The sequence below is a fragment of the Pistacia vera genome, unplaced genomic scaffold (genome assembly GCF_008641045.1).
Source record: "Pistacia vera cultivar Batoury unplaced genomic scaffold, PisVer_v2 Contig58, whole genome shotgun sequence".
In the NCBI taxonomy this organism is placed as follows: domain Eukaryota; kingdom Viridiplantae; phylum Streptophyta; class Magnoliopsida; order Sapindales; family Anacardiaceae; genus Pistacia; species Pistacia vera.
This window is the reverse complement of record NW_022196423.1, coordinates 698,358-716,888: the sequence shown is the minus strand read 5'-3', so window position 1 is coordinate 716,888 and position 18,531 is coordinate 698,358. Positions and strand designations below refer to the sequence as shown.

General features: G+C 33.6%; 2 protein-coding genes across 2 annotated transcripts; one reads left to right on the top strand and one right to left on the bottom strand.

Annotated features, from left to right (window-relative positions):
- Positions 1–7,145: 7,145 nt before the first annotated feature.
- Positions 7,146–7,879, top strand: LOC116109440 (protein HAPLESS 2-like). The gene is made up of 2 exons (XM_031395651.1): positions 7,146–7,241; positions 7,326–7,879. The coding sequence occupies exons 1-2, from the start codon at positions 7,193–7,195 to the stop codon at positions 7,727–7,729; spliced, it is 453 nt and encodes a 150-aa protein (XP_031251511.1). The 5' UTR covers positions 7,146–7,192; the 3' UTR covers positions 7,730–7,879.
- A 501-nt stretch (positions 7,880–8,380) lies between these two features.
- Positions 8,381–10,753, bottom strand: LOC116109428 (cytochrome P450 87A3-like). Its single transcript, XM_031395641.1, has 9 exons — positions 10,405–10,753; positions 9,996–10,317; positions 9,763–9,912; positions 9,349–9,600; positions 9,167–9,256; positions 8,990–9,068; positions 8,788–8,894; positions 8,576–8,703; positions 8,381–8,489 (listed from the first exon to the last, which is right to left on the bottom strand). The coding sequence occupies exons 1-9, from the start codon at positions 10,596–10,598 to the stop codon at positions 8,381–8,383; spliced, it is 1,431 nt and encodes a 476-aa protein (XP_031251501.1). The 5' UTR covers positions 10,599–10,753.
- Positions 10,754–18,531: the final 7,778 nt, after the last annotated feature.

Genomic DNA, 18,531 nt, shown 5'->3' with positions numbered 1-18,531 from the left:
ACTAACACATTTTCTGTAAATTTCTCAATCTGGGTACTGTCACTTTCATCCAAATAAGAATCATATTACTTGCAAATCAAGAAACCAATCTCCTTACCTCACTTAAGAGACACATTAACGTCATAAAAATTTTACACAAAACCCAGAAACCTCTTCATATTCAAGACTCAAAATTCCAAAACTTTCTTCAAAACAAATCAAAACAAGACACTAAAACAAAAATTTCAAAAAAGAAAGGCTAAAAAAGAGGGGTTATTACTAACACAGAACCAGGCAAAATCAAAACCAAAACCAAACCAGAAGTCCTAGCACTGAACATAAACAAAAAACAAAAAGCAATATGTTCTAGGATGCGGGGATTTCTGGCCGGCCTTTGTTGGTGGCTGGTTTTTTTTTTTTTTTTTTTTAATCAATGAATCAAACTGAGGAAAAAAATAATTGGTTTTTTTGTTTGTGGAGAGTGAAGATTGAAAAATTGAGAGGACATGAATGGAAAATCGAAAAAAAAAATTAAAAAAATAGAAAACAAATTAAATTTTCAATTTTGTTAAGAGATGCCATATGGGTTGTGTCCAGTGTGTATCAAAGATAAGAAGAAGAGTGATTTGCGGAGCTACATTTCCGGTAATCCAATAGTTTTTCTGCCTTTCGCAGCTTTTTATATATGTAAAAACAACATTACATTCTTTTTTAATTCTATCAATTATATATTTATAATATGAAATTTTTATATTTATAAAGTTAAAGTACAATTTTTCCATAAAATTAATTTTTTTTTATTCTTTTATGTTAACATTTAACAATTAAAATTTACAAAATATTTTATTGTCTATATATTAATTTAATCGAATTTTATCTTATTATACATTTTTATTTTATGTTTTGTTCATATTTTAGCACTATAATTGATAAATTTTTAGACTTATATAAACAAACTGAAATTTGAATGGACAACGAACGTAATATAATTATTTTATTTATTTTTACAATTTTTTGTTTGGTAGTTGAGGGAGGAAAAGACAAGAACATGTTAAGAGCAAACAACGTAGGGATCGTAGTAGAAGCAGACGTGCACAGCAATAAGTGGGTGGTGGGTGTAAGTAAGACTTTTAAGTAGTTCAGAAACTGACACGTGGTCTGGTCTCAACTAAACTAACCGATTTGCTTTGGTTTGCCGCCAAATTTCGCCTATTTAAAACCAAAACAAATCTAGAGCTTGATTGTGATTAGGGTTTTTCTATTAAATAGAGATTTTGTTAAGAATACCTGAATTTAGAAGCATCTAACCATTTTTCTTTTTAATACAAATTGGGTGTGGTTTTATTGCCCTTTATCGTTTATCTTATTAGACCGTCTTTTATTAATTTGTTTTACTTCTAATTTTAGTTTGATCCTCTTTTAAAATGATTAAATAGAACAAACTAAAAATAATAAGTGTATACAAGATATATACTTTATTACAAAATTCCTAACTTTTATTCTAAATTATAAACATCTTTTTAAATCAATATTAACAATACCTTTGTTATTATTTTTGCTTCAACTTTTTTTTTTTTTTTTTAATTTGTAAAAAAAAAAATGGTGTTATTAATTTAAGAATAAAGCCTAGAAATTAACTCACTCACTTGACTAATAGGGTTTGTCAATATTGTAAAGAGAAATTGAATTGTTTTGCAGGTTCAATATGCAGGTTAAACTTTTTCGAATCACTACAAGATTGAATAAAAAAAAAAAATTTGATTATAAAAAATAATTCAAACAATATACCATCTTGTAATAAAATTAGTTAAATATTCTTATAATTCTTCCATGATTGATGCTCATCTCATATGTGATTTAATATCAAAATAAATCTCATAAGACAAAAGATATGTGATTCTTATGAATCAAGATTGATAAACTATATGATATGTAGTTAAAACTTAAAATATCAATAAGAATGGTCATTTTGGAAATACAATAATACATGGGGTTAATAAAATAAGATGTGGAGGACAAATTTAATAAAATAAGATGTGGAAGAAAAATAACATTAATCAATATGAAAAACATCCATAGTTGTTATATTATATTATGTACCCTAAGATTATTTAAAATAGAAATAAAAAAACCTGAAAATATCAAAAACCCCTTATAAAAGTATCAAAAATGGAATGATTAATTAAATATCTTATTTAGTTATTCATTTTATTTTTTTTTCTTTTTTGTTACACCGAAACTGAACTGCGTATATACACCTCTAATTAATATAGCTGATGCCATTAATCTTTAGTTGTTATGTTTGGCATTGTTAATAGAGTTTCACAATATGAAATTTCTTATAATTTATTTAAAAAGTAAAGAGCTACACAAAATTATATATTATCATAAAACATTATCTAAAAATTTATTCGGGAACTTAGCCATGGAAGCTATTTATTTTCACGTTGATAGCAGTAAGACATGGAGCACACCAAATGTTTTAATTCCATGTTCAAGATTAAACTATATATTATTTACTCATAATTGTTATCCGATACTCTTAAGCAATGTTTGTTACTATGAATTGTAATAGTATTAAAATAATACAGTGCTTGATGTTAATTTTGTATTTCGTCAGCTAATAAATGTAGAGGAAAAGTTTGCATTAGGGGTGAGCAAGAAAATAGGTTCTACTCGCAACTGTCAGGTACCTGGGATCCCGATTCCAGGTAGGAATTCTGGAACCGACTCTCATAAAGTAGGTTCCGGTTTTAAAAAATAGGAACCAGGACTCCTCGGTTCCGATTCCAACTTCGGTTCCCTCAATCCTGGAACTAAAACTTGGAATAGGGTGCCCTGCTAGGAACCAGGAATAGAGTACCCTACTAGGAACCGAGAAAAAACCAGGGTTTAAAAAGGTAGTATACAACATTGGGGGGTTTTATGTAATTTAACAGTAACTAATTAAAATTATTTGAAATATTTAAATTAATTAACGAGAGAAAAGTTAAAGAATATGTAAACAAATACAGGTGTATTTGTAAATTTTAAAAGTGTTTTTGTCATTTTATAAACTGGTAAAGACCAATTGTAATTATCTAGGGTACCTGAAACAGGAACTTGTTTCACAGGTTTCGATTCCAGCTAGTGAGGAACCAAAACCGGTCGATTCCGGTTCCCAATTTCAAGAACCAACTGGTTCCAGTTTCTCCAAAAATTCTAAGGTACTCGAACCCGATCACCCCTAGTTTGTATAGTGTAAAACATTTTTAATGAGATGGACTTTTGAAAATTGGGCCAAATAAAAAAAAAAAGTGAGGCCAATGTGTAAGAGGAGCCCACTTAAAGGTAAACAAAGCACAAAAGGTAAGTGAATTATCAAATAATGTAGCAAACTTTTTTATGTCTATTTAATTTCCAAGAACCAAGGGCCTATATATAATTTGGGAACAGACCATTTATAAGCAGCATAGGATTTTTCATTTTAAAACAACATAGACGTGGGCATTTGGGACCGGACCCAAAAAGCCCACCCAAAAACCCGAGCTTAGGATCGATCTTTGTGAGGATCGCTTCTAGTGGGTCCAATCCTAAAACCCAGCCCAAACCATGGAGGAGGGCCCGGGCCCCTATTCGAGACCAAACCTTTATTTCATTTTTTCAAAATGATCGTTGGACAATTATGTAAAAAAGTTTGGTCAACTCAACTCTCAATCTTTCTACTCCAGTTCTCAAATTCTCTTCAATTTATATTTACATTCATTCATATTATTATTTATATTATTCAGTTTTTTCCATTTTTCAATTTCATCTATTATTCATATTATTATTCAATTTCTTTCATTTTAATTATTTATTATTTTATTATAAATTCATAATGAATTCTTGAAAATATGTATTCGGAGGTTCATCCCCAAATGAATTTTAAGTTCCATCCATCGAAGAAATGGAAGAGTTCGATCCATTTTCACCATTTCAAGAGGCAACAACTCCAATTCTGCAATCACAAACGGTTGGGACTGGGTCCAGCCAAACACAAGTGAGCTGCGACTTCACAACCTGACCGTCAAAGAGGGTCGTGTCCAAGGTATGACAATTCTTCACCAAATCAAAACGGCCAAAGCTAAATGGGTTGGGGGAAGAGACGTGCGAAGAATGTAAATTTTGTTCAATTGTTATTAGCGCTGAGAACTGGACTTCGACGATGTGGTGACACTTGGAGAAAAAACACTCCCAACAAATGCAGTAGTCACGCCAGTCTGGTTTAGATTCAATCGCATCAGGTAAGCAAATTCAAACTCAACTTAATTTTAATCCACAATCCTCAACTCTCTCAACATGACAATACAATGTACTCATAGTACGAGAGGAAATAGCAAAATTCATATGTGCTACGGACTCTCCTATTTCTTTATTTGAAAATCCTTATTTTGTTCAAATGATTAAAACTGTTTTTTGTCTAACATTTACCTCTTTTAGTAGAGCTACAACTAGAAGGGACATAAAAAACCATTATGATAAAATAAAAAACCAATTTAAAAAGAATTTCAAAATTTGAGGAATATATCTATTGCACTTATTTCAAATATATGGGCTGCTAGATCGAAAATAGATTTTTTGAGTGTCACAATACATTATCTAGATCATGGTTGACATTTACAAAAAAAAATTAATAGGTTTTAAAATATTATATGAAAAACATAGTGCTAAAACTATTTATTTTACAATTATTGAAATTTTACAAGAATATTTATTATCTGAGAGAGTTGTGACGCTAATGTTTGATAATGCAACTGCTAACACCTTGACAGTTTCTTTATTTGAAAAGAGATTGGATCTGCAAGTTAAAGGCAAATTTTTCATCAGATATGTGCTTGCCACATCATCAATTTGATTGTTGAAAAGAGATTGGATCCGCAAGTTAAAGGCAAATTTTTCACTAGATATGTGCTTGCCACATCATCAATTTGATTGTTAAAGCAAGTTTAAAAGTTATAAATTTGAGGATTGAAAGGGTGTGCGCAGTTATTGGATTCATCGCCGGTAGCAAATCAAGATGGACTAAATTCCGCAAATATTGTCGCCAAGAGGATCTGTTAGTTGAACAAAAGAAGTTATGTACAAACATGCCTGTTTGTTGAAACTCCAGGTACTTGATGTTGGAAAAAATTATACCAATCGCAAGACAAATTACAGAGTTCGTCAACCGAAAGAACTATCTGGAGGAAGTCGTCAGCGAATCTGATTGGACAGTTTGCGAACTATTTTTTTTGTTTCTTAAATTTATTTATGATTTCACTAATTTATTAAGTGATATTTATTATCCTACTACTAATATAGTGTTAGATATTTTACTTCGAATTTCTACAACTTTTGCTAAATATAGATATAATGAAGATTTGCGTGACATTGTTGTTGCAATGGAAAAAAAATATATCAAAAATATTGGTTAGATATTCCATTCTTATATGGATTAGGTCTTATTATAGATCCTAGATTTTAATTAAGTGTATTTAATTTTACGATTACTAAGATAGGCCATAATTTACAATATGACTATAGTTCTTATTTGATAGACTTTAATAGAAAATTGAAAAGCTTTTTTTCTTTATATCAGACTAGGCACATTGGAGTGTCCAACGCCAGTAGAGACGAGCAGTTGGACCTTGATGAAGACCAAGGATGGCAAGGCACGAGCATCTGGAGATTTGTGGCACGTGACAACGGTGGTGGTGGAAGTAGTAGCTCGCATAAACAACTTGGACTAAATGAGCTGCATTGGTACCTACAAATGGACATGTCCTACATGACCATAAAGGAGAATCGTGAGATGAATGTGCTTCAATGGTAGAACCACAATGCAAGTCAATTCCCTATAGTATCCCAAATGGCACGTAACATTTTATCTGTGCCAATTTCGACAATTGCATCTAAGTCAGCATTCTCAATTAGTGGCCACATTATTGAAGAGAAAAGATGTTTTTTAACCAATGAGATGGTTGAAGTCATAACATGTTTATTGGACTGGACTCATGCGGACAAAAGAGATTAGCAGCACCCTAAAGATCTCGAACTACTCAACCTCTTTAGAAACACATATTTGGAGGATGTAAATATTATTGACGATGTAAATTAATAATTTAATAAAATAAAATTTGTTTAATTGTTTATTTGTGAAGTGTGATTATGTGAATATTATATTTATGTTAAAATTTAAAATTAAATTATTATTATCTCCTTAAAGTTTAAATTAGAAACATCCTAAATTTATAGCCAATTAAGAATTAATTCATTATTCATTAACATTTAGTCATTCATTTATATTTAATTATCCATTAATTAATTAATTAAAAATTTATAAATTATCCCTAAAAATTACATTAAACCCCCTATATAATTTCAATTAAGTCCCTAAATAGATAAAAAATAAAGGTTGGTAAATGAAATTATTTAGGCCCATGGGACCGGTCCTATGGGCCTAGGACCAGTCCCTAGCCCTAATATTTTTCATGGGCCTGCGATGGACCCAGGCCCATGAAAGACTGGTCCCAACCGGGCCCAAACCTGGGCCCGATTGTGTCCGATCCTTGCCTACCTTTAAAACAACTTTCATTCCAACCAAACACCTTAATTATAGTTTGTATTATTTGTGGTTTAGACGAATTGGAGACTAGCTTGTCCCAACAAAAGAATAAAAGGTTTTCTAAGTAGTTCACAATGGGAAGAATATAGTGTTTTTTTTTCCTGATTGTTTCTCTAGAAAAATTTCTAATTCATTGATTGATCTTTTCTTACTTTTGATTTACTATGATTCAATTCCTAATCCACCTTACTTANACTAAGAATATGCATCAAAATTTTTGTAAGATCTTCATCATCTTCAAGAACACAGGAAGACAATAGCCTAAACAGTGTCGAATTCATTTTTCAAATCTAATACGTCTAACATCATAAACTCCTCTCTCTCTCTCTCTCTCTCTCTCTCTCTCTCTCTCTCTCTATTGTGAGCTTTGAGAAAGCTTTGCATCTGATACATCTAACATCATAAACTCCTCTCGCTCTCTCTTGTGGGCATTGAGAAAGCTTTGCTTTGAGATGAGTTACAGACATAGGCACTTATTCTAGAAGTTCATATAAAGATGTTAATTCTTTATCTTATTTTTTCTTTTTCTAATGCAGAAGGAAATGTGCTGGTTTCTTTGACTTCAGCTGCCATATACAGTACATATGCATGAGTTGGATAGTGATGTTTGGTCTAATTTTGGCAATTTTTCCAACAGGTAATTGTTACTTCATTATTCAGTAGTCAATACTCTTTAGTATTAAAATTAAAATTACATAATACCATGTACTTTGAGTTGTAGTGCTTGTGCTTCTGTGGCTTTTACATCAAAAAGGACTCTTTGATCCTATTTATGACTGGTGGGAAGACGATTCTCGGACTAAAAAGCAGAGAATCAGGGATATGAGAAGGCACAATATTGATTTTGACCATTCCCACATCCATGTTGAAAAACATCACAAGCAAGAGGGTAGGCACCACAAGCATGATGCTCATCATAGGCGAAGTGGTATTCACATAGATCACAAACATGATCAGTCTGACAGGAACAGTGACTATTATTATAATCTTCACTATGTTCACAAAGATAAGCATAAACATGGGCACGGTAAGAAATCAAGTATCATGCAGCAAGTACACTTGGACAGAAGGGAGAATGATCATATTGGGCACCATAGACGCAGGAAGGATAGAGAATCTTATTAAGGGCTATCAAAGATAGCATATATCAAGAAGAGAGGCAAGAGGACTATAACTTGCTTAAGCATAAGCTGCTGGATGATCTAGTTTAAACTAAACAGTAAGCACAGAGAATAATAAACTCAAATTTCGATTGCCTGTTATATTAAACTTGTGTTAGAGCATATATATATATTTTCATAATTTCATTCTTCTTTCTGTCTTCCTTTTTTGGGTTGGAGGGTTGAATGGAAATGTTTCTGAAAATTTGTGGCTGTAAAATTGATATTCATATACAGAATGAGATCAGAACATTTACAATTATTGTCACAAGTAAATTTCATTGTAATGAGTATGTTATATTTTTGAACACTGTAGATGACTTTGATGTTTCTTTTTCCTTTTTTCTACTTGTCTCTCAAGTATACAATGACACAAACTAAAAGGAAAGCACATAACTCTTGTGTATGGCACAAAAAAATTGACCGTGAGCAAAACTGCAGCTTGGCTGGGACCATTGAACTGGTTCTTTGTTTTCTACAGTCTCCAAGAGTATTTTTAGACTATGATACTCCTTTTGTAGCGATAGGAATATTGAGTTGTAAGATGCCAAGTCAGGAGCTTAAGGTATTCTGCTTCTAGCCACATCAACGACCTGCCTGGTTAGTTCTGGTTTGATTATGAAGATTCAGGTGTTACATCTTTCTTTGTAATCTGAACATAAAAGCCGTTTGGAAATTGTAAACCAGGTGTTCGGACTATATTGCCTCCTTTGATAGGTTGCCACCTGAAGAAATCCCAAAGCACAACAGGTTAGCCTCTCTATCTCTCTCACTAACAGCACACACTCATCTCATTACACGGTTCTCTTACCTGTACTTTGTGACCAAGCAATGGAGAAATACAGCCATCTGCACTTTGGTAAAGTCTGTTCCAACACAAAATCTCATGCCACCACCAAAAGCCATGAAATGCTTAGATGCAGTGTTTGTCTCCATTCCCTGATGGAACCATTTGTTAGAAAGTTGAACCATAGAAAAATGATTAAATTTTAGATCACTTTATACTTGTAGAAAGCTACACACCGTCCATCTACTTGGATTGAAGGCCAGAGGATCTTCATATTTTGCTGGATCCAAGTGTACAGCTGGGGGACATACCATAACTGCCCAACCTGCTGGAATGGTATATCCTGCACCATTACAATTTTTATGGTATGTCAAATTGTTTGCTTGTATACACCTATTTTGTACAAACGCAAACTTGACCAATAAATTTGTTGCCTACCCTTAAAGTGGACATCAGTCAGTGCTTTTCTGAAGATTCCTGGAACTATATTTGCCAGTCTAACTGTTTCATTTATGAACTGCAAAATTGAAATGTTTTAGATTTATTGAACAGAGTTATATACTAGTATTCCAATATGTCAAACATTTTTAATACAAGTGAAAGTGATTGAAGTACCTGAAATGTATATGTCATTGATTTGTATTCTTTCCATGTAAGTCCAGAATCAGCTTTTTGTCGATTCTTTAGAATTGCCTCATGCTCTTCCTGAGAAGGTGAAAACATTTAGAACATTTTAGTTGGGGAAACACTGAAGAAAAGTGACAATATAGAAATTGAAGCTACAAAAATTCACACACCGTTAATTTCTTCAGCACCAGAGGACAATCCGAGAGAAATTTGACGGCCAAAGTTAAAGCTAGGGAAGTTGTTTCGAAGCTAGCAAACAGTAGCACAAACATCAAATCCAGAGCAATTGCCTCTGTGAGGATTGTAGTCTCTTTCTGAAGTTCTTCTAGCACATAATCGTAAAAATCAGTCCGATGCTTTCTTGGGTTTTCTCTTCTCTCTTGTAGCATGTTTTTCAGCATTTTCATCGCTCTTTGTCTGCCCTGAAAACTTTTAAACTTCAAGACCAAAAGCCAGAGCCAACTGTTTGATATTTAGAACTTGTGATTCAGGGCAATATAACTCAGTTCATGAGTGCCATTCATCCAGTTCAAGAGAGAGAAAGGGGAAGAAAAAATATAAGGTGTAATGAAGAGATTGGTTACCTGTAAACATTTGTGGTAAGCTGTTCCTGGAATGTCCAAAGGGAAGGAGATTAATCCTTGAATAAATGCAACAAAGTTCTCCCTTAGGTTCTCTGAGGAGTTGTCTTGATCATAACTTATCAGCTTCTTTGCAGTTAGATCAAATATCATCTGTAAAGATAGAATTATTAGACCCCAAACAAGAAAACAATAGGTGGATAATCAATTAGATGAAGAAAGGTGGGTGAAATTACACTTGCAGTTGCTTCTTTCAATTCAACTGTATCCTGGCTTGACCACCGTTGTAATTTCCTACATGCTACCTGCTCAACTTCAGGGAGCATTTTCCTTAGGCTTTCAGGACCAAAGAGATTTAGCACCATGTTCTTAAGGTACCTGTACATGAACCCATGTAATGAACCCACATTCTGTCGTCCGAAGATCTCTGTAAATGTATCTGGATACCAGCTCTGGAACATGTGTCCTTCTTGCTGGAAGATGAAGTAATTGAGATCAGAGTCTGTTGATATTACGACCGGTCGTCCAACTAAACTAGTTCGGAATATTGGGCCGTATCTGAAAAATGTGGATAATATATAGAGAGGATTATACTGATGAATTCACTAGTTGTTGAACCAAAAAGAATTTAAGTCAAATTATTACCTTTGCATCCTTTTCTTGATGAAGGGAGGAATATCAGAAGAAGTGTTGGGAGTGAAGAACTGAAGGGTCTCGCCGAGAAGCGGCAAGCCCATTGAACCAGGAGGGAGTTTACCATTGCATCTGGGATTTCTCCATCTGTAAAGCCAATGAGTGATGGTAATGATAAGCAAAGCTCCAATGCAGAAAGCCCACATCTTACTAAAATGAGAATGTAAATTGAAGATGATAGATTGAGAAAATGGTGATATAAATGTGGTTTGAACAGAAAAGAAAATGGACAAGGACAGGTTAGGATTACTGGAAAAAGGAAGAGTTTGAGGTGTGGAAACGTGGAGAGAATAGACAGGGAGGACAAGAAAGTGCTGGCATGTATCTCATCAACCATGAGAGGGGAGGCCTTCTTAAATAGGCAGGCAAGTTATACAACTAGTAGCTAATTAATAATAATTTTGGTTCTTTGTTTCTGTGCAGTTGGTTTTTGCATAAAACAAAAAGTTGTACAGTAGTTGAAGATAGAATAGAATAGTACAAGTTTGGAATAGTTCTGTCTAGCGACCGTCTCATATATTATCCTAATTATATGTCAACGGCGCCCATTTATAATTTTCCCTATTTTTTTTTTTTTTTTTTTAAATATAAAAGCTAGGTAGCTACCATGATCATATATGAAACTTACAGGATGTTTCCTATCAGTCTCTTCTCTCTCTAGTAGATGCAGGTGTAAGAGAACATATTACACGAAACTGAAGAAGCACGAGGCAGAATTCTGGCCTTTTTTAAGGAGATTTTGCAGGAACACAAGGGGTTTCCCAAGATTTGAGTGGATAGAGGTTCAAAGGATCTGTCTGACCAAATTAAGTATCTAAAAATCAATCTATAATACATCATTAAATACTGAAATCTATTGGGTTTTTACCAACTACTTGAAATCTTCTCATATCTATGTTAAATACTCTTAGTATCTATGTGATGTGTTGATATCATATTATGTATTTTTCTTTTTTAGATTTGGATCTCCTCCTATATCTTCTTTAGCTGTAGTCATTCTTTCATATTCTTAATCCTTCTTTCTTTTTTGTCAAACTCTCTTATCTAAGTGCATACATCATTAGTGATTCTCAGTGGAGTTCTATAGATTTGCATGCAACTACTATTTGTGTATGTTTTACTGGTGAAAATTTTCAAGACCAGTTAAGCTAATCTAATCTAATCTAATCTACTTCTTCAGGTTAACTCATTCAATACATAGAGCACCGTCCCATCGGCCCATTGAGCCACGGACTCAGACACCTCCTTGTCCTGCAACTACTGTTACAATGTAGGTAGGTTACTGTGAATTATATGTCTCCATTATTTGCATTAAGCCATTAGATTATACATTTAATTGATACACCTTTCTTTCATTAAAATATTTGAACGAAGCTTCATGTACATGTGATGTGGATGGATCTAAGAGAATGGCATTGTTTTAGAGCTAGAAAACAAGACCACAGGGATTCCTTTAACATTATTTCGTATGCTAAATCCAAAAATAAACATCTGGGATTCTAATTTCTAAAGCTGTAAAGTCAATGCAATTGCTAAGCTTTTAACGCGGTATTACACTTTGCTTCAAAGTACTTGGTGATCAACACTCCCTTAGGAAATGAAAGTGTTCGTCAATAGTCATAGCTGTCAGAAATATAATACATATAACGTGAGAATGAGACAGTGAACAACTTTAGTTACATCCCATTTAGCCATTGATGAAGTATTTCTTTTCTTTTTCTTATCCAAGCACTGAAAGAAGTTTATTCATCTGTGTGATTATTTTTAATAGCACAAGTTGGCTTTTAATGCAGAAAAGTGTTGAAATGGTTGAATGGTTTCTTTAAGAGGATGACACAGATTGCTTAACTGCTTGGAATGGACTTGGAAAGGTCTCCTTTAAGGGGTACACACAACAACCAATGACAGCTCAGTATCTCTTTCGTTGGAATTCTAAAACAGACTATTATTCTATTTATTAAAGATACAGTATTTATATATATATATATATATATATATATGGTGTTGCTAATTTGCTATTAAGTCAAGTTTAATGGTAAACTAAGCTTCTTGTGATGATAATTAAACTAATATCCTGGAGATTTCTTATGTCAGTTTACAAAACTAATACCACAGATCCGATGGAGGTTTGATATCTGAATCGGACGGCTGAAAATCAGGTTGACTTGAATGAATAATCATGTATGTAAGTTGATTGGTTGATTAGTTGTTAATCCTCCACGTGTTGAAGGGTGCCTACCAATGCGAAAATGAAGTGCAGGTTTTTGTGTTAATTTTGGTAGTAGTCAAATTAATAAAGGAGATGAATAAAATAGGTGTAGGAATCGAGGATGAGAAGAGAGAATTGAGCAGAAAGTTGTTCTTCTTGTCTGTGCCGTGCTCGTGGGGATTGAAATTAATAGTGTTAGTCAAGGCAGCAATTAATACTAATAGCTTTGAATTTCACATGAATCATGTGTTGTGTTGATATTTTCATCTTGCTTCCATTTAAAATACATGTTCATTACCCCTTGAATCACATTGCTTGCTAAAATCAGTTTGTTTCAAGATTTTTATGCTGCTATTCTTTTAAGTCTTTGGGAAAGTATATAGTATTATTGACGTGGTACTATTTATTTAGTAACTATCCATCGCTATTGAGTGAAAGATGTTGCATAAATTTATTAGATAATTGTATTTGTATAAAGGATGTAGTATTTTTTATGAGTCAATCTTTACAGTAATTCATTTTATAATCTTATTATTCACATTACCCTAATCAATCAATGTTATCGAGATTTGAAAATTGAAGTTACAAACATGAATGAAATGCATGATAACTACCATTCACATGATATAAAGTGATGGGTAGATGGAAAAGTAGTTGGAAGTCCAAAATATCGCCGAAATTTGCTACAAAGAAATGTAAGTTCGTTTTGGGTAAGCAAGAAATGTAAAATAAGCAAACCCAAGCAGAAAATATGGCTGTAGGACTAGGAAGATTCGTTAAGGTTAGTGTGAAGACCGAAGAGACCACCCATTTAATCGGATGGGGTGTGAGATAATGTAATTAATCCATGTCTAAGGAGACCTATTATCAACATCTTTACACTCGATAATTGTGATGTTTTATTCCTAATTATATAGTTTAATGACTTAATTAATTATAACCCTCTTCAAATTATCAACTTACTTCTCTTAATTATATATTTGGTGTCTTCTTGTCTTGGGGTGGGGATTGACTTGAGCATATAATTTCCTCTCCCTCCCTCTTTCTGGGAATTAAATTAAAATTAAGCGAGGACGTTACTTTAACTTAACCTTTAAAAAGGAGAAAAAAAAAATTGTTACATGGGTGGCGTATCGGATGACACGTTCTTATCATATTTTATTTTAAATAATTAAAAAAACCATTGGAAGAGTCTAATACAAATTATTATGTAATGTAGATAATTTATTTAATTTTACAAAAATATTATTAATCAAAATACAAAAATGTGTTTAGTGATGATATATTGAGTATTGATTAATAACAATTTAAAAATAAAAAATTGAATAATTAACCAAACCGACCTTAATCTGGGAAGTCCATTAACATTGAAGATAGCAGTAAGCAGAGACATTAATATGGGTTTTCTTATTTTAATTTTTTCATTGTGGCCTAGACCTAGTGTTTTACACCACTTTTAATTTAATTCAAAAGTCGGAGAAAACTTAATTTTAACTGCTTGTGTTGATTATTATTGAGACTCCACAATTTTTTTAAATTCAGTTCTTTCCCTTCCAGCGAAGGCCACCTGAGGCTGACTCTTATTCTGGTCTAGAGTCACCTTTCTCTTTGACTCTTAAACTTATAGGATCTGACGTGCTTTCTGGGCCGTTGGGCCATTATTGAAGAGGTTAAGAACAGAAATGCACTATTATTTAATACTTTCTAAAATACTAAGGGACCTTACCGGAGGGAAAATGTAATAAATTCCTTTGTGCAATAAACCCAAAACATTTCCACCAACTTTTAGTTAAAATCAAAGACAGTTTTTAATGTGCTGTAATAGTATTTGTTTAATACAATTAATTATTCTTGTTTAGTAGGTTATAAACCATACTGGAAAACAGTATTAATTAATGGGCTTCGGCCTTGGGCTTGGATCTACCGACAGTTGACATCTTAAAATGGGAGGCAAGTGACAGCTCTGTACCCACTTAAAATAAGTTGTATATTCTTACAAGAAATTATTTATACTACTTACATGTGAACCACACAAAAATAATATAATGTTTTTCTGGCAATTCACACACACTTATAATTTGGTATGTATGAATTATGATAATCAATTTCACAGATTCTTCAACTCCCCATGAACCTACACCAACTCAGATGCTTAGACATAAAGAATTTCAAATATGAGTTGTTAAGTCGCAAATCGAAACTGTTAACTGATTATGTTGACTGTCACATCAAAAGAGAACATTCTAGGAGATGAGTTAATTAACCTTTCCGCGAAGTCAGAATGGTGGCTCTGATGAGTGGTAAGAACTATCCCAGGTACATGGCAAGAACTAATAAAATTCAACATCTCAAGATTTTGTGACGGATAACTTTCTCAATCTCCTGTCGTGCTTGAGAATTGCACTTACACTCTCGATCAGGTAGGTCGAAGTATGCATAATGAGACCGACAAATGAAAAATTAAATTGCAATTATCTTTAGAATACATCAATCGGTTGAAATACAAGCATATATATCCTGTTCAGGTTTCACTGTTTCAGAACACTGGTCAATTTGACTTACGTTCAATAAAACAACAACAGGAAAAGAGATTCAGAATATTGGAGCATAATAAGCTTGAAACATCTTCTGTTAATAGTTAGTTAATTAGTAGAAGTTTGTTATTTTAGTTGCACATCAAGTTAAATTGGTGAGCTAGAGTCTTAACGGATTTCAGTATATAAACCATAACTTCTCTGTTTTTCTTCATAAGTTCAATAAAAGAATTTATCCAAGATCTATTTTTTCTCATGGTATCAGAGCGCTTTTGCTCCCTTGTCTTCTTCTTCTTCTTTGTTCTACTGTGATTTCAATGGTGAATTTAATGGCGAATTCAAATCCTACATAGAATCCGTCAAGCCATTATTTTCTTCATCCAAATGAAAATCCTGCAGTTGTCTTGGTTACACCTGTTCTCAACGGCACCATCTATCATTCTTGGGCACGCGCCATGAAAATTGTTTTACTTTCCAAGAACAAGTTGAAATTTGTTGATGGAACACTCGGAGCACCTTTGATTACTGATCCAATGTTTTCAGCTTGGGAAAGATGCAATACAATGGTACTTTCTTGGCTTAATCATTCTCTTTCACCTTCAATAACTAGTAGCGTGTTGTGGATTGACAAAGCATATGAAGTTTGGGAAGATCTTCGGGAAAGGTTTTCATAGGGAGATGTTTTCAGAATTTCAGATATCCAAGAAGAGATCTATGCTTTCAAATAAGAAGATCGAAATGTAATAGATTACTTTACTGAGCTTAAAATTCTCTGGGAAGAGTTACTGAATCTTAGGCCAATTCCTTGCTGTTCTTGCACAAATCCGTGTTCTTGTGGTGCTTTAACTAAGATCAAGACTTATCAAAGCAATGATTATGTGATCAGATTTCTCAAGGGCTTGGGTGATCAATTTGCCACAGTAAGATCCCAAATTATGCTCATGGAACTGCTTCCTTCCATAAACAAGGTGTTTTCTTTGGTTGTGCAGCAAGAGAGACAATTGGTCTTAGGTGCATCCAAAGTGTTTGTAAGCAAGACTACATGAGATTGATAAGTCGTTGCACATTACCAATCAAGTTACTACTCAAGCTATTCTTGCTTCTAATTTTTCTTCTTCAATAGGTAACCATTTTTTTTTTGCATTGTTCATCCAGTTCACAACTATGGGTTGTGGACACGGGAGCCACCGATCATATAGCCCACTCTTTATATTTTTCACATCTTATAAACAAATCAAACCCATCTTTGTCACTTTACCAAATGGCACCAAGGTCAAAACACAATACTTAGGCACTGTCCATCTCACTGAAAATTTAGTTCTCACAGATGTTCTCTTTATCCCTGAATTTTCTTTTAATCTGATCTCTGTGACCAAACTTACCTCACTTCTTCCATGTTGCTTGATTTTTAAAGATTCATGTTGCATTATACAAGACCTGAATTCGTGGAAGATGATTGGTTCAGCTAAGGTGGAGAATGGTCTTTACTTAATGAGAAAATCAGCAATCAAAGTTCCTTTTCCTTCTTCAAAAATTTTAGCATCTACTACCTATAATGCAGAATCGGATCTCTGGCACTATAGGCTTAGTCACCTTTCTGATTCCAGGCTTAAACTCCTTGCACTATACATTTCTGATCTTAAGTTTTTAGATAACTCAACTTGTATTATTTGCCATTTAGCCAAACAAAAACATTTGCCCTTTCCTATAAGTGTTACAAAATCCAATAATTGTTTTGATATTGTACATGCTGACATTTGGGGGCCTTTCTCTACACCCTCTGTTCATGGCCATAGATATTTTCTAACAATTGTTGATGATCATTCGAGATATACATGGATTTTTCTATTCAAACACAAGTCTGAAGTGAGACCTATTATACAGTCCTTTTTTACACTCATTGAAACTCAGTTCTCTACTAAGATCAAAATCCTTCGTAGTGACAATGGTCTTGAGTTTAATCTTCCAAGTTGTTATGCCTCTAAGGGAACAATACATCAAACATCTTGTGTAGAAACACCACAACAAAACGGTGTGGTGGAGCGTAAGCATCAACATATATTAAACGTAGCTCGATCACTGTTATTTCAATCTAACCTTCCTAAGATGTTTTGGAATTATGCCACTTTACATGCTCTGTATCTCATAAATAGGCTTAGTTCTCCTCTTATTGAGCACAAATCTCCCTTTGAAATTCTACACAAATGTCCACCTGATTATGCCACCTTAAAGGTATTTGGTTCCCTCTGTTTTGCCTCTACTTTGTCTGTTCATTACACTAAATTTGATCCTCGTGCTAGAAAGTGTATCTTCCTTGGATTCAAATCTAATACAAAGGGCTTTGTTCTCTTGGACATCAATTTTAGGGAGATATTTGTTTACGTAATGTTGTTTTCCATGAACATATTTTCCCTTTTGCATCTTTAAAAAATGATTATGTTCCTCTTGTTTGTGAATCTTCCTTACCAGCCTCTGATTTTTCTCCTGTTACACCATCATCTACTTCTTCTTTACCATTGGTTAATCAACCTTCTATACCACGTCAATTCTACAAGAGTGTCTAAACCTCCTTCATACTTGGCTGATTATCATTGCCATTCTGCCACCATAGCTGCAACTAGTGATCTCCACTCAAGTACTTCTCATCCTTTGTCCTCTGTTCTCTCTTATTCAAACTTATCTCCTTCTCATTTACATTTTACACTTGCTGTCCCTGCTTTCTTTGAACCAAAATCTTATCAACAAGCTGTAAAATTTCAATGCTGGCAAGAGGCAATGCAAACTAAAATCAATGCACTTGAGCAAAACAAAACTTGGGTTCTAGTTGATCTTCCTGCTGGCAAAACTCCCATCAGATGTAAGTGGGTGTATCAAGTTAAACACAAGGCTAATGGTAGTATTGAGTGCTATAAGACACATTTAGTTGCCAAAGGATACATACAAACTGAAGGCATCGATAACTTCGATACTTTTTTCTCTTGTTGCTAAACTCACCATTGTCAGATTGTTACTTGCTTTAGTAGCCATACATCAGTGGCACCTTAAGCAGCTCGACGTCAACAATCCTTTTCTTCATGGTGACCTCCATGAAGAAGTTTACATGGTGTTGCCTCCTAGCTTCCATTCTTCTCATTCTCATAAGGTTTGCTAGCTTCAAAAGTCCCTTTACGGGCTTAAACAAGGTAGCCGCCAATGGTTCTCAAAACTCACCTCCGCCTTGCTCGCATTGAGTTATGTTCGGTCCTCTTCTGATTTTTCTCTTTTCATCAAGCACCATGAAAGTTCCATCGCTGTCTTGCTAGTCTATGTTGACGATATAATTTTAGCAGGCAATAA